Source organism: Larus michahellis, chromosome 9, assembly GCF_964199755.1.
Source record: "Larus michahellis chromosome 9, bLarMic1.1, whole genome shotgun sequence".
Taxonomy (NCBI): Eukaryota; Metazoa; Chordata; class Aves; order Charadriiformes; family Laridae; genus Larus; species Larus michahellis.
In genome coordinates, this window is record NC_133904.1 from 4,368,915 (window position 1) to 4,392,586 (window position 23,672).

General features: G+C 42.5%; 1 protein-coding gene across 2 annotated transcripts in view; it reads left to right on the forward strand.

Annotated features, from left to right (window-relative positions):
• ADAMTS17 (ADAM metallopeptidase with thrombospondin type 1 motif 17) overlaps nucleotides 1-23,672 on the forward strand; it is a 187,474-nt gene that overhangs the window by 125,094 nt on the left and 38,708 nt on the right. Inside the window, exons 15-18 of one of the 2 annotated variants that reach the window (XM_074601294.1) lie at nucleotides 5,520-5,640; nucleotides 8,171-8,245; nucleotides 14,071-14,151; nucleotides 20,745-20,902. In XM_074601294.1, the coding sequence (XP_074457395.1) occupies nucleotides 5,520-5,640; nucleotides 8,171-8,245; nucleotides 14,071-14,151; nucleotides 20,745-20,902 (435 nt within the window). The remainder of the gene's footprint in view (nucleotides 1-5,519; nucleotides 5,641-8,170; nucleotides 8,246-14,070; nucleotides 14,152-20,744; nucleotides 20,903-23,672) is intronic. The other variant, XM_074601293.1, reaches the window with a different exon arrangement.

Sequence of the window (23,672 nt, forward strand, 5' to 3'; positions counted from 1 at the left end):
TTTAGATTTTGCTTGTGGCGTGAGCAGCCAAGAATCGACCAGAAGGGAGGCTACAGATCTATCGCATACTGATAAATATATATAATTTTCACATCCAGAACTGACATGATAGATGCCTCTTCTAAAGAATGGGTGCTTGATATAGAATCCTCTGGTATCTGCAGCCTTTGGCATTTGTGCAAACCAGGGCAGAGGCAGGGTGGAATCAGGTCAGAGGTGTTAATTCAGATGAAGCTGGTTTGGAAGGATCAGAAAGGGGTAGCTGCAGAAAGCAACCAAAGAACAGAAGCAAAGGACTTCCTGGAATGGGAAAAGGCTGTGTATTATTTGCATGTTCGCTCGTACAGCCTGCTCTGCTGCCAGAACACAGGGGGTTTGACACACAACCTTCAAGCTCTACATGTGAAAAAGTGGTTATCGAAAATATTCATATCTATCATCTCTGTGAACTGCTAAAGGATCTAAACACAAAGACAATGGGCAAGTGTAATTGCATATCTAATGCAGATACGATAATGCTAATTTAGAATAGGCTGTGCATGTCTCCTGTTTGAACAGAGCTGCTCTGATTCGGATAAAATCTGAAGGCTTGGGAAACAACAGGATATTTGCTGAACTAAATTCTACATGGACTTCAATCCATCACACAAAATTTGTTGTGGAGGAGAAATAGATGTAATTTACAGATTAACTACTTGATTAGGGATCCAGGCTCATCCTCGTGTACAAATCCTGACAGGCATCCATAACCCTCCACAAGGGCAGTCATGTTTAAAACAAAGAAATAAGAAGTGTCTTACCCTCGGATCTGAATGTCAGTTGCTCACGTATGTACATTCCTGTTTCATGTGGCCCATCCCTGGAGGTATCAATGGACACTGGATATTATGGACAAAAAATTGGCAGCGTAGATGAATCTGTCATAACCAACATGCTCTGTACATGATTAATTTGTGAAATGGCACACGTTGCATCAATATTTATATTTGATCCATTGAGACAGCTAGTTAGTTCAGCATATGGGAAGCATTACAGTTTTGTGAGCCTACAATGTCATTTCTTGCACAGGGTGGGTGTATATAACAAAAATAATTGTGTTTATGTAGCAAAACATACTCACGCAGGCTGTATCAATTGAGCTCTTGCACAGCCATTGTAAATACAAATAAAAATATCATTAAAAAATATCCAAGAAGAACAGAAAATAGTTCACACAGAAGAATCCAGATGATGTGTATTCAGAAGAGAACAGGAGTTTTCCTATGCTGGAGCCAGCAGTGACTGAAGCTGGAAATACCACCCAACAAGCAGTATTTTCAGATGTTTAATTATAAAAATGAGAAGAAGGGGGAGGGGGAGAAGGAAGGGTGGATTGAGATATCAGCTCAGAGAGAATGAATTTCAGGCCTTTGGCTCAGCAAACCTGCGGTTACCTGCCAATTTAAAGGTCAATGTATAGTTCCAAAACATAGTGTCAGAGTAGGAGACTGCCTGGGTTGAAGATCATTAAGAAACCTGTGGATATAGTTGTGACTGTCCATGCTGAGGACTTGAAGTCCCAAAAGACTATCTTTAAGTTTCTTGCCAGCACTCCCATGTTTTAACATGGGCAAGGGACTGGCTTTGCTTAAAATCAACTTCGTCTTTGTCCAATTGATGCTGTTAAGAGCAGTACTGCGGCGCTGCAGGCTTTCAACAGCTAGTACAGGCAGGAGGTGGAACTCCTGGGTGGTGTCAATATCAGTCCCTTTGCCAAAGTTATGGATATCACTGTCCAAATTCATGTTGGATAGTACAGGGAAGCTCCGAGAGTCCAAAAACAGGGCTGACAGTGGCAAATGCTCCCATAGACTGCTAAACAGGTGGTGGTAACACCAGGCTGGCTTTTTACTTTTTATTCTTCCTTCTGAAGACAAACAAGCTCCAAGTGCCCTGCTCACTCCTTAATGGATCATCTTGGTAAGAATACAAAACTGCTTCCCTTCTCACCAGTCCATTCAAGACCGATGCCACTGAAAGCATCCAGCTATTGCTGGATGGAATGGCCTATGGACTCGTTCTGCTCACCTGCAGGATAACTCTTGGGTCAGAAAACACACAGGATGTTATTGGCAAGGTCTGTCTTTCCTCAGAATGTAAAGCTTCCCCTTTCTGCCTTTCTGCTTGTTAATTAAAAAAATCACCTTACCCTGGTTGGTGTGCTGGACTGTACAGGAAGCAGCGCAAAACATGTTAGAGATGGTAAAGATCAAAAAACACAGTCGAACTATTTCGTTTTAAGGAATTGTTTCTGCACTATGAAAACTTGACTTTTGAGCAGTGAGAGTTGGGATTTTCCCTTTGCATACAGTTAATTAAGCCCACGCTTTTTTTGAAAGCTTTCTGCAGGTTGAGGACAGCTCCGTCTACTCTAACAATTGACGGTGTAATGCATACAGCACACAGCACAACGTCAGTCTGAAGCTGATGAGGTACAGACTCTTTCCCCTGGTCTGGTGGGGCTTAGGCTTCCTCTGGCCCCCAGTTCTGGAATTTCAGAGGCTTTCTCACCTTGGAGGAAGCTGGACGTGTTTCTCAATTATCAGTCCAAGGCCTGCTGCAGATCCTTTCCTCCCAGGAAGGGCGATGCTCACTGTGTTTTACTTCCTCGTCCTTCCAGCCCTATCTCTTCCCCTTTGCTGCTTGTTTTAAGAGTGGCAGTATTTTCAATGTGCGGAGTTTTCAAAGGATCCAAGTGACCGAGGTGGTCACTGTAATGTGTTTCTAAATGACTTTGCAGCTTTTGGAATCCATTGTCAAATCTTAACAAAAGCTGTTTCATTATGTACTGTTATTAAATACACCTTTACTTCAGAAATGATTGGAAGGCTTGGGGAGGGGAGAATGGGCTCAAATGTTTATGTAGATGAGGGTAAAGTGCTTCGAAGGTATTTTTCCCCCATGAAGTGGCAAGAACACACCAATTTTCATCTTGAAGCCAAGAAAGAAAACTGTTTTATTCTCTTAAAGATTTTCCTTTGTAAGAAGCCATTTCCTGGCACAGATCTGATGGGGGCTTTAATCCTCAAGCCCTGGACTGACAGTAGAGTTTGCCCTGTGGATGGGAGGGATGGTGCCATTGAACGCTGCAGGGGCCATTCCCAGATCCTCCACTCACAGGGAATTAGGGTGAAGTTAAAAGGTAAAAACCAGCAAAGGTATGTTTGTGGATTCAGTGCGTGCCCTTTCCATGCCTTCAGAAAGGGTCTCTCAAGTAAAAGTCTGTCAGTGACCTAGTAAATGTGGGAGGAAATGGCTTGTCTTGAACCCCAGTGTCAGAAGAGGGGGGACTTATTCTTTGAGAGGCTTTGCTGGCTTGCAGTGGTTTATATTATCTGGGAAACTACAGTGTAAATGTAAAGCATGTGATTGCTGTCTCCCCATTCTTTGCCTGCCTCCGTTATAGTCCTGCAGACTCCTCATGTAGCACTGGGAATAAGTGTGGTTCAGCACTTATTATACTCCCTTTATTCATTTGCGTGCTCACATAGTGCTAATAACAATGCAGTACAATAAAAGATAGCACTAGAATCTTAAATTAAATGCAGCCTTTCCAGTGTCTCAGCAGGGTGGCAGGCAGGCATAGTTTTCCAGCTGCCTTTCAGCAACCCCATTAATAAATCATATTTATTTTCCTGGAAGGAGAACTGCTGGGACATCCTTCTGTTTTGAGGGCAGAATCACGTTCAATACCCCATTATTGTTTCTTGGACATGGGTGTGAAGTTTAGACTTCAGAATTGCAACTGACAGAAACTCCACGGTCTTCTTCATACCTTCCTTTAACTCCCATTTATTAAGGTTTTTTCCTGTAGCTCTTGTCCACCAACTTACAGGCTGTTCTACTTAACGAGCAGCATTTCCCTTGTATGTGTTTAGGATGGTCACCCTTTCTTAGCAGGTGTCTGTCTCTAATGATTTACCCAGGCAAACACTGCCGTCAGAACACGTCTGAATGCTGGCAGTCTTTGATCCCTGTCGTGCATCTGCACTTAGGCAGTGGCCAGTGTCTTCTGAAACCAGGGGAAAGTTTGAGTTCGGGTCCAAATTACTTTGCTTACACACAGACAGTCTGAGATCAACAGGCCAAGTTCTCTTAATATTTCACTGCTTACCCTATTTTTCAAAATGTTTGTTGTTTTGATTGTTCCCTAAGATATCTCTCCAACTTTCCTCTGGCTTTATTATAAGAAGGCAAGGATGGGAGAGACCCAACGGCCTTACTCAAATAAGTATTATTAGTGACAGCCCTGCTCACTCGTTTGCCAAGAAACTGTTTATCTACAGAGAATAAATCTTCAACATATTTTTAATAGTAGAATCTCTGCTAATAACTTGCATAATGACAAGTCTTATTTCAGTAGAAATTTAGGTTTTAAGAGTGCATTGCTGATTATTTTGAGGGTCTTACATGGACAGAAAACGGTTTACATAAACTAACGACAATAAGTCTTATCAACCTCAAGTTCTACAAATGTGCAATTGTCACCATCTTAACCTGGAAATGCTTTGTGAATAGGGAAGATTACCACGCCAGCCTCTATAGCTACAGGGAGAATACTGTGACTGTTCTAGTAATACCTGTCTGCAGATTTTTATTGGAAAAAGTTTAGGAAGGTATAGAAAATTATGAAAATACCATTTAAAATGAAGCTTTCGGTGAAATTGTTAGTTTTTCTTTTTTTTTTTTTTATTTTTACAGTTGAATATCTAAGCTTAATACAGTGCAAGCATATGGAAAATTTCATACTTGTGTAAGCAATCGCATGGTACAGATTGACCAAATATGAACCTAACCTGCTTCCGTTGAAGTGCTTTTGCATTGCAGGTATCTGAGGAGGCATTTGATTAATGAGATCTTTTTTCAGGTATTGCAGGAGTGTAATCAGAACTGAATGTTACACTCCCCGTTAAGATCCCAGTGTGAAGCAGAGCTCATTCAGTGCTCCGGAATTCAGTGAGCAGCACACTGGAACTTGTAACAGCACTCTGAATTTTTGTGTGGTGAAGGGCTGTTACCAGGATTCTGGATTAATTTTCATTTTCAATTTTCATTTAAGGAAGTCGCATTTTTCCCTTCTCTGAACTAAGAATCACAATAGTGTTCCATTTGTCTGGGATGTCTTTGACCTCCTCAAATGGAAATCGCTATACAAACATAAACCATTGGTTTAATCTGTTGTGTTTGAAGGAAGTTAAAGAGGGTTAGTATGAAATCTGTGGTGATATCTGGAATAACAAGTGTTTGTGAAACTCTTTTCAGTTACATCTTCTGAGTCAAAGTTCATACTCTTAGTGTTAGAGAAGGGGGTTGCTGAATAACCAACTCAACGCTGTTCCGAGTGAGTGCCCCTCTGATTCACAGTGTTCTCTTCCCACTCAGGTTTTCAGCCAGATGTCTATCTTAGTCTTGACTTCAATGTTTAGAGATACTTTAACCTTGCAAACAAAATAATGGGGACCTCTGGTTGTTGTCATTAGAAAATTGGCTGCGATGGAATCATTGGCTCAGCTGCCAAAGAGGATCGCTGTGGAATCTGCAGTGGTGATGGCAAAACCTGTAAAGTGGTGAAAGGCGACTTCAACCACACCAAGGGGATGGGTGAGTAACCCTCAGCAGCATTTTAGTGGAGTGAAGGTTCTCTTAACTGCTTGAGGAGAGTTGAAGAGTGGTAGTAATAGCTCCTCTTGGATAGTATTGGACTCATCTGCTGTAGTAAATGCATAAGAAACACAAAACAAAACCCAACTCAATTCAAATGTGATATTCTGAATGCTTCTTATTCAGTTGTCCAGATACCAGCCATTGCCTCTGTCTGAAATTCAGAATGAAGTCGTGTTTCTCATTTTGAATGCTACCGGTGCTGTTAATTTTAAATAAGAGACAAAATCAGGGTATCTTGTCCAGTGGGAGGGAATTCTGATTTCAGCACCATCTTTGAGCCCTTTGAGAGCTCAGAATGATGCATGTTGCAGATGATTCGTGTTACAATCAGGATATCTCAGCTAAATGAAAGAGCACTCCCCTCTGAACATTTTTACTGATTCCCTGCCAGCAATAATATCCGGTATAGGATACGAGAGCTTCCGGTCTGAGTTAAAACTTTCCCTGTCTTCTTAAACATTAATGTATATACAGCTTGGTGTTTGAATTAGTCTTTGTTCCAGAGTTTCTGTGTTGCACTTCTGAGAAACCTGTTATCCCATGTCCTAATCGGGCAAAGGGAGGGAAAGCCAGATTCAGCACTTGCAAGCTGCTCCAAGAGGAAGGAATTGTCCAGAAAAGATAATTTCACATTCAGTGAATATAGAATTGCCATTTCTGTATGGAAAAATACATTCAACATGTGCTACTCCAGGACTGACTTCAGCAAAGCACATAAAGATTCTCTTTAAGCACACACAATTCTGTTAAGTTACTAAAGCAGCACCAGGGCTTAGCAACTTTCTTGAATCAAGGTCTCAGTACTGAAGTCTGAGGCTCGGATTTTGTTCATTGACCAATTCCCCTGCACCCTTCTCCTCCTTACCTGTGGAGCCAGCTGTGATCTGTCATCTCCTCTCAGATGCAGGTAGGATTTCCCACCTGCAGCACATCTTTCTGGAGCGCATTTGTGCTTTTGCGTTGCTAGGCCAACCCGTTGAATGATTTCCTGCATTCCTGCCTTTGACTCTTTTGTCCCAGTTATTTTCCATCTACTTATGTCAAGGCATTTGTATATGATGCAAATAGTGGGAAAAGGTTCTCGTTTCCATTGAAAAAACTATTCTTCATTTCTGTAGTGGATTTTATAGCTGCTCATGAACTTCTTAATTGCTCCTGAAGAGTAACTATCTGTTATCCTTTCCAATGAGACTACAAAACATCTTGTGCAGATAAATAAGAAATTTCTGGGTCACTGCCAGGAGGTTGCACCCGTTTCCAACTAGACAGGCTGCTTGAGGGTGGTAACTTTACAAGGCTGTAGGAACAGGCTGTAGTTTCAGCCTTAACTGGTTGTTTGGCTGCCAGGACACCACAGGAGGCTTTCACCCCCAGCGCCTTGTAACCTAATATTCTTATTAGTTTGACTGAGATGACTGACTGAATCGTAGCTAGTGTTGAAGCATTTATTGATCTTTTTTCTTTGCCGATCATTTCAGAAGCACAAGCCTGTCAAAACGTTGCTTTATCAATGCAGTGTTTGCACCTTTACCCATCTCACGTAATCTGTAAGATAATTATTTATATAATTATAATGTCATAAACATTTATTAGATGTTTTGGTTTATTAATTTTAAAGCGAATTGAATTTTATGTGGAATAGTTTTTAAAAGTGCCATCTGTGATATGCCAAACAATCTTCATCTAGGTTGAAAAGTATCTTTGCTTTTTATTTTTTTTTAAATTATGCTCTTCTAATGAGTGTCCCAGACTACTAAAATGGAAAGAATATTTACAGTCTTTGAATTTTTCATTGTTCATGTTCTCCTGCTTTTGGATTTCTTTTATGTTAGATGCTGAAAACAGACTTGTTGATTCCCAGCCCCAATTCTGCAAATATTTCATGCGTTGTGAGTTACTCCCATCAGTTTCTGTTCATATACTGCTGTTTTGCAGAATCGGATCCTCAGGTTAACTTACTGAATCTTATGCAGTAGGCAAAGCTCCAAGGCTGTGTTCGAGATATCACAAGTGAACATGAGGTTACTCAAGAAAATAATTAGCCTTTTTTCTTTAAATTGGCATTTAAGCAAATACGTACAAAATCTGAGAAAAGCTGGGGCAAAGGTGAACACAGAATATGACTACAGTACCAGATTCAGGGTTTGGATATGTAAAGGATCGCACAGGTCAGTGGAAAATCCCCATGAACTTGCTGCAATCCACGTCAAGGCCAACACACTGCGTCAAGTATGTTGATTTATTATTTCAGAAGAGAATAGACTTCAAATATCAAGACACTGATTGTTTTGGAGTGGTATCTGTTTTGGGAATTGCAGCTGCAACCTTTGGGCCAGTTCCTCAGCTGCTCTGCACGTGGGACTCCACTGACTGCGGGACTGGTCCCTATATGTCCTGAGATTGCTAATTATGTTGTCAAGCCCTATTAACTGAACTAAATCCATGCCAACTCCTTTCTGTTTCTTAGTAACCAATAGTCATTGTAAGAAGGTTTCCACATGTGTGATGGCAAAGGCAAAGGCTGTTCCCAAGTGTTTCTCGTGTAAGATACTTGAATGCTGTTTGCAGTGTCAGTGGGTGTTGGTGACATCCTTTGGTGTTGGTTCTTTGTCTCCTTTTGGTTGGATTAGATGGGGAGATTGGTATCGAAAGCCATGGGTAAACTTCAGGTCCTTTTACTGTTTAGCTTGGTTTGTCAAAGATATCAAGTGCAGATCCTTTTCTTTTAGAAAATCTATCTGCATGAAAGAAAGTCAAATTTCATTAAGTAAAAAGAACTGGGCTTATTTCTTTTTTTTTTCCCCAACCTTAATGTCACAGATGAGGTTCTGCCACCCTGGTGGGGCACAATGGTGGAAGATTCAAAGTGCCTCATAGGAGGTCCAGCACTTCAGGTCTTGACACCTGTAATCCAGGGTGATCCAGCTAGAAATGGATTCCATTTCTCTTTTGGGGAGGAGGTCAAAAGCCTTTATTTGAGTTGCGAAACATCACATACACTTGCGTGCAGCTGGCTGTCTTCAGTAGGCCAACTGAATGCACTGTTTAGACTGAGGTTTACTTTGGACTGGCAGCATGCCGTGTACCTATTTCTACAATATAATTTTTTAAAAACAAACACAGACTTGTTCTGAAGTCCATCTCTGTCTCCCTGCCACTATACAGGGTGGCTAGAAATAAAGGACAGCTCTTTGGCTTGTATCTGTTGGGTAGCTGTTTTATCACTGACTTCTGTCCAGACTCCAAGGCTGCGCCTGTAGTGCTCAGAGACCTGGACTGAGAATGAGACCTGCACCGGCCTCTCTTGATTTTTCTCTGCCATATCAAGATTTTTGTTGCTGCCGTTTGCTTGTGATCCAAAAGAAGAACCACAATTATTTGGGTTTTTGTAGTGGCAGAACATAATCAGGTTAGATATGCCAGTTGCTGTAACTATTGTTTTGGGAAATGAAGAGTGTATCTTTGCTAGGAATTTTTCTTTTTAAGATGGTCAAAAAGCAGGCTTTTTATTGTGTACATTACTTGTCCAGCACATATTTAAAAGAAAGAAAGGATATTTTGACCTGTAGTGCTGGCTGGGAGCATCTTTAGCCAACACAAGAAACGTTTTTTGTCAATAGGATGTACCTCTAAAAGATGAGAAAATAGAGCCCTAGGACTAACTCTGGGATGTCCTGTAAGGGTTTGAGCAGAACATGCAAGTTAGAAATCCCAGCAACCAACTTCTCAGCAATAGTAGGAGGCTTTGAAATCTATCCATGGCTCCCCAGTGAAATGATTTTCTTCCGAATGAGCTATCCCATGGCTGGAAGTGGACAGATGCTGATGGAGGAATTACTCTCAAGCTAACAGCAAGTGAGAATCACCACAGCTATTCAGAAAATGGACATGTAATTCTCGCTGGACATATTTCTGCTCCACTGCAACAACTGGCACTTGGCAAAAGGTGCAAGGTGGGGAGGGTCGTGGTAACTGAGATGCCCAGCTGGTACTTATCCCTAAAATACTAAGGAAGCTGTGCTGGCCCTGACCAGCAGGTAGGCAGGACAGTCTGATTCCCTTGACTTCTACCCCAAGCTCTTTGTTCAAAGCACTTTTGGGAAGTTTGATAATTGACTTTGTCATACCTAAGTTTCATGTGTATGCAGGGGTAAGATATGAAGGTACAGTGCCCAGAGATCAGTACTTTCAGCCATGGGATAATTTTTCCTTTACCTCAGAGTCCATCTTTCATTGCAAAGTGAACAAGGAGAACAGTTTTGTGGTAGACCAGTGACGTTCTGAAGTTCACACTAAACTTTCTGTTCTTTCTGGGAATAATAACAATGGCTAACAATGGATTTTCTTGTGTGAGCTGCTTTCCTCTTGCAAATCTCTCCAGCATTTAAATGAAGATACAGTAGCCACTGTTCACATATTAATCTCCTTGATGACAAAGCCACCTCTTTGTTCTGGTGTCTCTCCTAATACGAGTTACGCCATAAAATTTGTATCTAGGATTTGCTTCAATCACGGTCTTACATTCCTGAGACACTGATGTAATGCAGATTATCCAGAAAGATTGGTGCGTGCCAAAGTAACTGTTCCCAAGGTGGAGTATACTACATACAGCACTATAAATTATCAAATAATGAAGTTCTCCTGTTGTACTTTCAAAGCTTCATCTTAACAGGCTGATTTATGGGTGAAATTACTAGAAATACTGCCTGATAGTTGCCAAATCTCATCAGTCTTTAACCAGTTCCTCATTTTAAGCAGAACTTTAAGCCCAACCTTGCAAAACCCTGCATTGCAGACAGTTATCCTAAGACCTAACAGATCTTTGAGAGTCCTTGACTCAGGGCCAACTCTGAGACTTTTTTTTGTCTTACTAGCTGACGCTTGATAATCTTTCTGGCAATCTGCAGTTACGGTTTGCTTAATAAAATGTGCCTGGAAAACAATGGAGGTGTTTTCTGGTGCAGTTATCTCAAAGATCAGGAATATTCTGTGACCAGAAGCGTCACATTAGCTCTAAGGACCAGACTGGAGCGGTGGTATCAATCTGAGTTTTTACCTGTGGCAAATTTGCATGGGTGGTATATAGTATGTTTGCAATAGGATTTGACCACTAACTCACACAATATTGCTGGAAATAATGAAGGAGAGTGTCAGGACGCTCCCAGTGGGACATGCCCAAGAATTCTGCATCATCTCTGAAAGGACAGGTCAGATCCATGCAACTGTGAAGTGGTTCGCAGTTCCCTGACAGAAGAAGAGAGAAGGTCAGCAGTCAGGTTTGTGCCACATGATCTCAGGGAGTTGCACAGTACGTTTCTTCTTGTTCAGGAGCTGTGAATACAACCCCCCAAAGTCATCAATCAGGATTAGAAATTACAGGAGGAGAAAAATCTGGTATAAGACCAAACTAAACAGTCTCCAGAACTAATACGCTATTAATAACTTACACTCCACTATTTACTATTGTAAAAAGTAACATAAAAGTCAACTTTTCCACGTGGTGTTTCTCTCATGGCATAGTGATGAAATGAGAGCATATTTATGGCACTAGCTGAACTTCAAGCGTGGCTCCACAGCTCGCTCACCTCTAAGGCAGAGTGACACACTCCTGGCTGCTGCTAAGTCAGGGGACAGATCCAAAGTTCCCCGGAGTCAGTGACTGGCTTTCCACTGAATTCAGTGTAACTTTGTATCCAACCCCTGCGTGATTTAGCTCTGGCCATTTGTACCTGGCAGGTGATTTAAAAAATAAATAAGTAAATAGTTCCCCAGTAGGTACATTAAATCACCTGAAACTTGGGCATGTTCCAAACTGGCTTCCTAACAGGGGTGTTCGGGTGTGTCATAGGGCCTGTTTCCCCATGACGGACTGTCATTAATCACACCTTTGCTGTGTGCTCCTGTCTGGTGGTAATTGTCGGTTGGGTTTATATGCAGATGCATGGGGTGCACTGAGGATGTTTGATTCCTGAAACACTCTGTTTTGACTGTAATTTGGTATCTCAGCTGAGGAAAAACCAACTCCTGGCAATGTCTAGAATAAAATCCAACATCTGTTTGCTTTGATTTCATAACAGATTTCAGTATTGCCTGAAAAAAATCGACCCTGGAAGTAATGATTTTTCCCAGTGAAACCCACTCTGTAATAGCAGATGGGAGAGCCACTGCTCTGGCTTCTGTACACAGACGTGGTTTGCAGCTCTGCTCTCCCTCTTTCTCTTTTTCCTGCAAGGGATGACTGACTGTTTCTGAGATACCCTGAGGAAGGGAAGCGTAAGTAAGGAGAAACAAGTGCAAAAAGAACGGAGCTGAAGGGTCAAATGGAAATTGTCGTTCAGATACAATGATCAGGGAAAGAGGGAGGGTGTCTGGCCCTAATCAGCGAACCACCCAGCGCACTCATGAAACCCAAGAGCTCAAGCTGTATTCGTAGCACAACAAAGGGGCTGGGAACTCTGCTGATTCAGACAGGTAGCAATGCATCCACAATCTGAGACCCCAAATCCCCATCTGTCTCACTCCATGTCACAGTGGTAAGGCAATCACTTAGTCCTGAGATGCATGAGGCTGTCAGCATCCTCCTTTGAGGCCCCTGCATCAATGTAGCAGAAGCACGGCCGTTCAGCTGCACTTGTCCCTCAAATAGGTCCCCAAACATTGCTGAATGCTAGCGGAGTCACTGCTCCTTATGCCAGCACTTCTCCAACCCAGTGCTCTACACTGCCCACAATTTCCATAAAGGCAGGACTGACACAGAACAGTTTCACACAACCCTTTAAAGCAAAAGAAGGGATGAGGGAACGTACAGGATAAGCTACTTAACATCTAAAAGAAAGGGGAGAGCAATAACCCAAAAGAGGTGCCAAGTTATACACTGCGAAGTAAACTGGGTGGCCAATTAGAAGGAATCAAGTCATAGTTGTGATGAGATTAGTGTCATTTACAGGGGCCTGATTCAGATTCCAATGAAGCCAGAGGAAAAACTCTGCCTGGCTCCCAGTCCTTTGAAATCATAGAATCATAGAATCCGAATCATTTAGGTTGGAAAAGACCCTTGGGATCATCGAGTCCAACCGTCAACCCCACTCTACAAAGTTCTCCCCTACACCATATCCTCTAACACCACATCTAAACAACTCTTAAACACATTCAGGGATGGTGACTCCATCACCTCCCTGGGCAGCCTATTCTGGTGTCTGACCACTCTTTTTGTGAAGAATTTTTTCCTAATGTCCAGTCTAAACCTACCCTGTTGCAGCTTGAAGCCATTCCCTCTTGTTCTGTCGCTAATTACCCATGAGAAGAGGCCGGCACCAACCTCTCTACAATGTCCTTTCAAGTTGTTGTAGGGAGTGATGAGGTCTCCCCTCAGCCTCCTCTTCCTCAAACTAAACAGTCCCAGCTCCTTCAATCGCTCCTCATCAGATTTATTCTCCAGGCCCTTCACCAGTTTCGTTGCCCTCCTCTGCACTCGCTCCAGCACCTCGAGATCTCTCTCGTATTGAGGTGCCCAGAACTGGACACAATACTCAAGGTGTGGCCTCACCAGTGCTGAGTACAGGGGGACAGTCACCTCCCTCCTTCTGCTGGTCACGGCAGAATGGACCCTGATGTTCCTCAGCTTTATAGTTTAAAGGCACCACTTCCACCCCGTAACTCCACATGGCTCTGTGGTGCGGGAAAATAGGCTACATTTCCTTTCAGTTCTGTTGTTGCTTTAAATCCGAGATGTGGAATTCTGTTTAGCAGCCCAATGCAAGGTGACTGTTACCATTATATCCTCCAGGCTTTTTGTACGAAGCTGAAGTGTAAGTAAAAAAAAAAAAATTTTCCCCCAGTTGTCCCACTAATTCCCTTTGTTTAGTTTTAGCATCATCAAAATGTTTTGTGGAAGTGAGTCCTTTTCTGATACATATCAAGGCTTAAGCAGGCTGGTTTTTGGAGGGGAAAGCAGGAACATCTATTGGAAACTTTATTTCAAATCACAGACATCTGTTTTGCAGTGTTGCTCCTGACAGTGACACCTTGCATCCGCTCAGGAACACTCCTCATGCATCCCTATCAGTACCGCAGGAGAGCCAGGCTGATTCGAGGGAAGAAAATCTAATTAGGCCTGAGCACAAGCCTTAAGTCACAATTAGGCAGCACACGTGCATTTCTCTCCCTCTTCTCAGGCTGAAATGTTAGTCATAACCATGCATGTCACAGCAGTGAAACTTGGCTGCCAACGTAGGGATCTCATTTGAAGTGTTTCCCACCCCTTCCCCAACCTGGCAGGAGTCGATTTTTCACGGTGAGATACTGAATGATTGATGCCTCTGGCTGGCTGTGGCGTGCTCTCATCCATCTGCTCTCTTGTTGCCATAGGTTACATCGAAGCAGCTGTGATCCCTGCAGGTGCCCGGCGGATCAGAGTGGTTGAGGATAAACCTGCTCACAGTTTTCTGGGTAAAAAGACAAAAGAAAAAAAAAGTTTTGATTCAAAACTGAGCTCTGCTTTCTGTTAAAATGACCTTTCTCTAAATGACCTGTAAGATGATAGGTTTGTTGTTGCCAGGAAGCAGCTGTTGATTTCATTCTTGTTGCAATCTCTCTCTGCTTTCGTGGCTTTATTTCGTGATATTTGCTTCATGTGATAGTATGTGACACTTACAGGCCCTGTGCAACCTGAAAGAACCAGAGAATTCTTTTACATAGACAGAAACGTTCCTGAACAGAACTTGGCACTGGGTTGAACATAGCTGCCAGGAGCACACAACGCTTTGGGGGGAGCGGGAAAGAGAACAGTGCATATAGAGAAAGGAATGACAGAGATACAGATAGGAAGGTGCCCAGCTCAGACTGAAGGAGAGGTGGGACAGGGCAACTGATATCCCTCAATAACCTGACCGTGAAGTTGTCTATGCCATTTCCTGCAGCAGCAGGATCCTACAGCATCACTTGATGCTGTGCCCAAGACCTGATCCTGCACTCTGAGATGGGCCAGTTGCAGCCTCTGGTCCACTTGCCTCTATTTTCTCAAGCCAAACAATTTGTTTAATCCTCTTCTCATTTCTACTTCTTCATTCCTTTTGAGGGGAACAGGCTTCCTCTCCTCTTTTCCCTGTTGGAAACAAAGTTTTAGACGTGGGTGTTGGGTCAGATTTGTATGTGAGGTTGTTGTAGGGCAAAGCCCATCAACAAATTTGTTGTCCAGTTACAAATTGCTTAGATTAAAGATTGGAAGGGCATTTGTAAAATGCAACCAGTCAGCTACCATATATATATCTGTCAGTCTGGTCTTCTGCTTCTTCTCTTCAACGTTACAGGTGTTTCTTTTTGTGTCATTACTGTGCAATAGATGAAGGGCTTTATCTCCTATCTACTCCTAGGCAGACCGAGTCACAGAAATGCTGATGCCCCGTTGCCCTGAATTCGCACAGCAAGCCTGTGGCAGAGCAGGGAGTTGAAGGAAAATTGTCCAAGGCCCAAAAGAACACTCAGCACATTGAAACATGCTTTGCATACTCAGAGCTGCATGTCCACGTATAAATGGGGGAATTCTGTCTCTCTTAAGTTCTTTATGCAGTGTGGGAAACAAAAGGATAAGAGAAAATCCCAAACTTCCTCCTACGTTCAGTGAACCTTTTGCAGCTTATAGGTCCCTGCATTGTCAAACCTAAGCTCTTCGTGCTGTTGATGAGCTCATTAACACATGATTTTTGTCCTTCCATATCAAACAGTGTTTCAGCCCTTCCACATGCTGATATTCTCATTGCAGTGGTTGGAGGAGGTGCATGGTCCAGCTGTCCCTTAGCCTGGGAAGTATTAGGTACAGTGTTCACTTGTGCATGTTCTGGTTCTCTCAAAGTGAGCTTCTCAGAGCAGAGACACAACAAGGTTTTGGGATAGAAAAGCATTCTGAAAGATGGAATCGCTTCCAGAGGTATATCAAGCCTGTGGTAGGAACTCTGAGAGGATTACGAAGCTTGTTGCTCTCTGTTTTGTGAAGGGGGAACCATGAGCAACTTGCTCATGGCTATGCAGGGAGTCAGTAGCAAATCTCAGACTAGGACCCTTGTTTTCTGATTTCCATGACTTTTGCTTATAATGCTTCATCTCTGCAGCCAGAAGGAGACATTAATATCCAGTACTGGGACATAGGATGCCGCTGAAAACATTTACATAGTGATTGTGTCTTAGATTTCAGGTCTAGTGCTATTGGTTTTCTGTCTTGAAACGCTACCAAAGTTGGCAATATCCCTGGGAAAGATGCTTTTGTTCTCTGTCTTTTATTCCAGATTCAAAGGGAAAAAAGAGGGTAAATTATGTCATTCTGCTGCCCTTAGGTCAAAAGCATTGGCATTTGTGCCACTTCTTGGTAGGAAGCACGCATCACTACTGCTAGTATTTCCACTATTGCTGCAGCCAGCTTCCTGGGAGAGAATTACGCCTACACGTAAGATATTTGACCTAGCAAAGCACTGGTGGAACAATGAGAGCCACTGTTTCCTTGGGTCTTTCAAATACTCTGCCTTCTGGAAGCCAGCCTTTTTGATTGTCTTGGTGGGATTTGCACAGGGTATTTGTCCGGGGCTTGGGCTTTGGCAGATAGCTGGAGCACTGAGAGTCTTACGTGGAGCTAGGGACTGCCCTTTAGTGTGACCACATAACCTTGACTAAAGCAGGTATTTCCCCACTGGGTGGTGAAGATTAGAACTGTGTGTATTTGAGAGCAGGACTTGGCCCTGTGTGCATCATATAAAGATAGATAAAAATGTGGCTATTTTAAAGCTTCTGCGTGCTTTTAGCTCTTTGTTTCATGGTCAGGAAGCAGGAGAACCTCTCTAAGCTTTCCAGGGTTTTCTCTTTCAAGGAACGCTGGACACAAAGAAAAGATTCCCAATGTCTTGCTAACCTAAGCTGAAGAATAGCAGCAGGAATGTTCCAATAGGATAAAAAAGGTGACCAAGAAAACAAAATCCAATCACTCTGACAGGCCTCATAATGCGTTGTAAATCCAAGTCTGAGTATGGAAGGATTTTCTATTTCAATTACACCGACACAGGTGAGTCCGATCAGGTCCTATTTCCACTCAGAACCGGGTACAGCACTTTGGAAATGAGCCCAGCATAATTTGGAATCATTATTCCATGTGCTGGGAGCAGTGCCTGAAGAATTTCCCTCCACCTACAGGCAACCCACGCTGGCTGCCTTGGCTGTCTGTAACACTTAAAAACCACCTTTAACAGGAAATGCCTCGGCAGTTTGTGTCCACAGGCTGGGAAGCAAGCTGGAGGGACGCGAGGTGGAAATAAAGATCTGACTAGATGCCAGGTTTAGAAATAGATTGGTCAGTTCCTGTCTTCCAGCCAACAAGAAAAAAAGAAGGTACGGGTTGTTGCTGGGGTTCCTTTTTATTTTGCTCTTCTGCTGTACAACTTTGAGCCAGAAAAAGCTTAAGAGATGTAACTGTGGATTCTTGCTACTGCCTAAATGAACCCACAGTGGGGAGAAGAGAAAGAGCTGTGCTTTGCTACCCTATTTGAGCCACAGGAGAACTGCAGCCAGCCGTCCAAGGCAGAATAAATCCTGTGGGTGCTAGCTTAAATCAGTGAGGACTGTTTGGCAAAACTGCTTTCCTGTTTGGGCTTTTCCACCACAGTTAGACAAGTTTTGTCAGAGAAGACTGCGTGTGTCCCAGTCTCCACAGCTCCTACCACTGAGCTCTCAGGGAGGCTGGGAAAGTCTTCTTTGTTACATGCTTTACTTATTCTCTAAAAGGGCAGTAAGGATACTAGCTGTCTTTCAAAGTGCTTTTGCAATGCTTGGATGAAAAGCACAGCATTCAATAAGAGCAAAAGGCCCTATTCACCCCACTGAATTTAGTACTATCACCTCTGGGGCTAGGCAGAGCCAGGCCTGCAAGAGTTGCGTGTGACAAAAGCCATTGCAGAAAGAGCAGTACCCTGCGTCTAAGAGACGTAGGGGTTTTATAGCTGCAGCATTGATCTCTACTGGTGGGGCACTTGCGTGCAATGAAGACAAACAATGGCAAAAAGTCTTCGACGCAAATACTCTGCTGAGTCTGCAGTGTAATTCCTGCAGTCCTGAAGGAGCACCTTTGGGAACAGAGCTGATTCCCAACTCTCTGTCTCCTCAGTCACTAAGGGAGCAGTGCCTGCAGCAATCCAAATCAAACCTTTCCCAGGAAAGAGGTCCACAAAGATTAAAAATTTTGGTTTTCATCAGCAAGCTGTCTTCCTTTGATGATGAGCTGGAACCAAAGCATGGGTTTAGTCATTCAAGCTCTTGTACACTGTTTTGAGCATGTGCTGTGGTATCTTTACTAGTCAGCCATACTGCATGGAGTTAGTTCTATCTCATGACAGCTTTGATTAGTCATGTTCACAGCTCCTCGAGGACAGCGTGGTGGCGGCTTTGATCTGCCTGAAAGCCACTAGGCTTTGGCAGAGGAAAGCAATCCTGCTTCAGAATTTTGTCTGAAGTTTGCAGAAGGTACTTTTTAGATCGAGGAACAAAGCAGGAAGAGAAGTAAGCCGGAGACAGTTATATTGCTGTAGCGTGCAGATACCAGGACATCATCATACCCCTTGTCTATGTGCCAAAGAGAACCTCCCTCAGAAAAAACACTCCCCCACATACATCCCACTCCTCCTGGGGTAACCATACCTGCAGTTTCCTTTCACCCTGTTTTTGGAACCTCTAATGATGCTCAGTTGGTAAATTGAATGTGCCCTGAAATATTTCTGGGCACTGTGCTTTCATTCTAACGTAGAAAACACATAAATCCCTAAATCAGCTTTCACTGACAAGTCAACAGTAATGTGATGTCCCTATGGCTGGAGCTGTCTTTCAGTGTTGGAGGGACATCAGTGATGCTGATGCAATAGGTTATGCTGGAAGAAAGGACGTGCTACTCCAAGTATCTTTTCTTCTCAATATTCATCTTACAGGGCTTCCTTCTGCAGTAGAGCTTTCCTCATTGTCCTTACTGATGCATAGAGGCACCTCCTGACAGGACGGATGTGATCATACAGTATCTGACCCTATCTATGCATGTGTGTCCAGCTCATGGACTCTGAAGGCAGGGTGGCTGTGGCAGGCTGTTCCTTGCCAGCTGTTGTTTTTTATTTGCGGCCTGGTTTCCATCACACCTGGGGGCAGATAGTATGTCACCTGCTTCTGCCTTTTGAAAGCAAAGAAGGCGTCAGGAAGTATCCTGACCATAACCTCTGCTGATGGAGCTTTATAATGCCTGTCTGGTTTTTTAACTCTTAAAAAAAAGTCTCAGAAGTAGTTTAGAACAACCTAAGGGCCACTCTAGATTGCGCCTGTAGGTTGTGCTTGCAGGCTGAAATATTCTGCCCTCCAAGTGTGAGCACAAGCGGGTGTTAACACTGATCTGCCAAGTTCGCATTCTGTCCACTGACCAGTCTCTGCTTTGTAACTTGTCTTCTCTTTATGACAACTAAGTACTAACTTGTTCAATGTTTGCATTATGGAGCACACACAAACTCAGGAACAGTTTCATTTTGCACTTGCAAATCTTCATGCGTGTATCAAGATTTGATTGATCTTTTTCTCAAGGAAAGTTTAAGAAAATACAGTTTCAGAATCTGGTTCTACTTGGAGACTAACAAAAATGCAGAGTTGTCTTGCTACATTTGGAAGGAGAGTTTAGAGATAAATGATCTATGAATTTTATGTTAATGCTTGAAGATCAGCATAGGTTTCCTTATATACTATCTGAATGAGAATCTTTGAACCCAACTGCTGCCAGACTTTAGTCAGCCTCAGGACGGGCAGTCTGCATAAAAATATACAGATCTTGCCTTGCAAACCAGGCTTCAGTTTACCAGGCAGCCACTGGTGCTCTCATACTATGTCTCTCCAAGTACCATTTTTAATAGCTGTAAGAGTATAACACTGCAAGTATGTAAGTGCTTTACCAGAAGTATCTTCAGGTCATACTCAAGCAGCTACTCAGTGGTATTAGATTCTTACGCCACATCTGCCAATTTGGTATATGTGTCCAAATTTATGGTACCATCCATTTTTCTAAGATGAAAATCTAAATAGTTAGGTTTGAGAATAATGTTTAAAGTGATCTAAGTTTTAATTTCCGATAGATATTGCAGGCATGTTCATTTTACGTACACGCCTACATGTTTCCTGTGTAACCTTTGACAAATAATATTCAGGTTATTCTAGGAAGAATTATGTCCCTGACTGATTGTTCTCTAATTATGCTCTCTGTTTACAATTTGCACTCCGCTCAGCTTGCATAAGGAAAATGGGCTAGTAAGTTTTGCACTTTCCTAGTCAGTCACCTCTACTCTGTGGTTCTTGCTTGTTAGCACAATGCTGTAGTATTTTAATATTAGTTTTAGATCCAAATTAAATCTCTCTTCACTGAAAATCCAAGAAAAACATTTCAGTTGTGCAAGCTTTCCTTTGCAAAAGCAGAGCTGTGTACGTAACTGAATTCAACAACATGCCATGAGTACGTGTGGGTTTGGGACACGCTCCTGAAATAGGTCAAACTGTGTTCTGCCATTTAGCTCTAAATTAGTAGTATTTTTCAAGGACAGTGGGTAGTTACCTTTCCTTCCTTCTGTTTCCTTTATAACTCCTTCTGCACAGTCTTTTTTTCTTCCTTTTAAATTTTCTGGCAGTGGAATGGCACAGAGAATGTCTCAAAGTTTTGAAACTGCAGAGCGTTGCTTATTCAGAAAGCAGAACATAATAATTTTATGTAATAAAACCTTAGTGAGACCAGTTTGTATGACATTACTGTTACTTAATAGCAATGTTAATATAATTAGAAATGCCTTCATCAACTGAAATACAGAATATGCCCAAGTTAGAAACATTATGACGAGTCAACTAAAATTATACCTTTTTTTCTTATAAACTCATGTCCGTTACAAGGCTACTGCATCTTGTACTTCAGGTGGGCTGAGACAGAAGCTCAAGAGTCTATACTGTAATTACAGATTCGCTTAATATTTCATTCCATGGTGTTTGATTCATTCCAGCTTTAAAAGATTCCAGTAAGAGATCCATTAACAGCGACTGGAAAATTGAGCTTCCTGGTGAGTTTCAGATCGCAGGCACTACTGTCCGGTACGTGCGAAGGGGTCTGTGGGAGAAAATCTCTGCCAAAGGACCAACTAAAATACCACTGCACTTGATGGTAACTTTATATCCTTTGTTTGTGTTTCTTAAGTGATGCAACATAAAGGGTTTATATCCTAGCTAAAAGTTAAATTTTGATTGTTTGCTTCTTCACCAGAGTTTTTTAAACTGCTGTGGTGCCTCTTTGCCTTCTTTTGCTGGAGAAACCTATGCTTCTGTGTTTACAGCTCCCCATGCAAAAATAAATGATGCTCTGTTGTGGGAGAACAAGCAGTGTCCCAGTAGGCTCGTGTCCAGTTCAGGATACTCCTGTAATGTGTTGCAGACAATGTGACAGGTCCATTCTAGCAGACATAGGTTTCCAGGGGTCTTCTTTATTTCATGGACATACCTGCTCATAGAGAGGAAATGATATTTGCTGAAAAATCTTCTCAGTTGATGCCGGAACATATTCTGTATTTAAATACACTGTTGCTCTAACAGAAGAGACGTGCATTTGGGATGCGCAGGTGATGCATTTGAACTTGACCCTCTGTAGTGACTTAGTTGCACACAGAAATGTTCTGTCTTTTCTTTATATTGTTTTTTTTTTAATTTTATGTATTTTAAGGCATTCTTGAAAGTTTTTCATAATGTTCCACATAGTCCTGTTAGCCAGGCATGTCATTTTATGAACAGTTATATGGCTGCTATATGAGAACATGAGTGAGAAGTCCACAGCGGTGAGCAGACAAGGACTGTAGTCCCAGTCCTGTCACTGATGGGTGATGGAGGGACTCACGGGCCAGTCCCTTAATCTTGGTGGTAACCTTAACGTTTCTGCCTGTAAGATAGGTGTCTCATAATGCCTGTCTCATGTATGTGTTACTCGTTGAAAGTCTGCAGAAAGCTTTACGGTTTCTATAGTGAGGTTTGCATACAAACTTAGAGTATTTTAATGTATGCCTTGTTTCCTGAAACTTCTTTATCCAATTACATTATTCTGTGTACTGTTTCTTTTCCTTGTGACTTTTTGCCACGTTTGTTCACTGAAGGCTGTCTGTAAGCAATGCTAAAAATCAGAAGTCTCTGCCTTTCCTCACTGGAATTTTTTGGCTTGCTGCTGTTCATTGTGCAACGTTTCATGGCCCGGTTTGAAAAGCTCAAAAGTTGCTTGAACTTTTCACACACACACACAAAATAATACTAATACTCTGGTTTGTCAGTACTTTCCCTGTGTCAAAATATGCTGCACAGGAACATGAGGTGTTTTTTCTTTGCTTTCTCAGACAGATGAGTGAGTTTACCGGGTTCACATACAAACCACTGTAAAGCTGAATTCAAAGAGGTTACTACTGAAATAGTGGTGCAGATTTGGGTACACCGGCACCTTCCTGACTTAGCCATGTCATTCAAGGTCTGCCCACACAAGGGAAGTGTATACAGGAGCCATCGTCATCATCAGAAAAGTCAGCTTCTGCTTGACTTTGGCCTTCCTTAACACAAGTCTTCCCTCCTGAAACCAGGACTCTGACAAAGCATCTTGTACTGCCAAGGTCTTCCTAACCTCATGTAAGAAAAAGAAGTTGCCCAGTTACCGTTTGTGAAGATGCTGTGTAGGGTTCCTTTGCCAGGTCTTGGAACCTTCCAGGGCGTTACTTCGTTGAGGTGTACTGCGGTAAAATCTGGTACCAGAGTTTGCAAAATTCAGCATCAGTAGAGCTTTGTTTTTAAAGAAATACTCATTTCCCCTTCATTAAGGAGTAAGCAACTAGCATAGGAAACTAGTGATTATGAAGTTCTCCATGACTATCCTTTTCACGTACAGACTGGCGTTTTCAGCACTCATGAGCAGAGGAAATTTTCCTTCTTCACCTTCCACCCAGAAATGATTAAAAAGGAGGAAAGTAAAAGTTACCAGACCATTAAAAAAAAACATGTGGCTTAAAATCGCTGCCAGTCATAAACAAGCACACGTGAAGTCTTTTCTTCAAATCAGATATTAATCTTTTCCTTGATACAGGGTAGTGGGTTTCATTCTTTCAACGCCAGAAAGGCAGGATGGTTACCAGTTACCTCTAAATAGAAAACTGTTGTTCAAACAGTGGTGGAATACACTGGACTGACAAAGAGCCAGAAGCTTCAGTCAATCCATTGTGACCTGCATTTGAAACCAATTATACACACATACACACACACCCCAATTATATATGGCTACGAAATTGCATGAAATTGGTTTCATATGGGCCTTTAGATTCACTAGTCTTGCACCCATATTGAGATAATAAGGATTTCTTTTTAGGAGCTGGTTTTTAATACTTGAGGCATTTCTCCAAGTGCATTTCTCTAAGTATATTTCTTGGAGAAATTAATGTTTGTGTAACTAGGCCTGTGCTAGACCTCCTCTCGGCAACAGAGGACAACCAAACCCTCCCAGAGCATAAAGATGCTTTAGACAAGACTTATTGATCAATTCTGTAGAACAAGCTGTTCGTCTCTCATGCGCTTAAACAAAGCCAGAGCAGGACTTGAGTTCTTTGCCTCTGACTGCATGGTATTTCAAATTGTGTTTAAAAAAAACAACACTCATCTTTGAAACTGTAATGATGACTGGCTAGTTCCAGCCTTGATAGTCAGTTCTGGTAGTAAGGCTCCCTCTGTAGCTGAAGCAAAATCATATCTTTGCTCCCCACATCTTCTGGAAGCTGCTTTTCTGCCCAGGGCTATGCGCTGTGCAGAGCAACTCAGGGGGGCTGAGTTTGTGTAGCCCCACAGTGTTCGCTGCACAGGCCTCCGGGATGTCAGTGGCTGCAAGCTGGACCCCTTCTTTCAGCACATACGGCTATTTT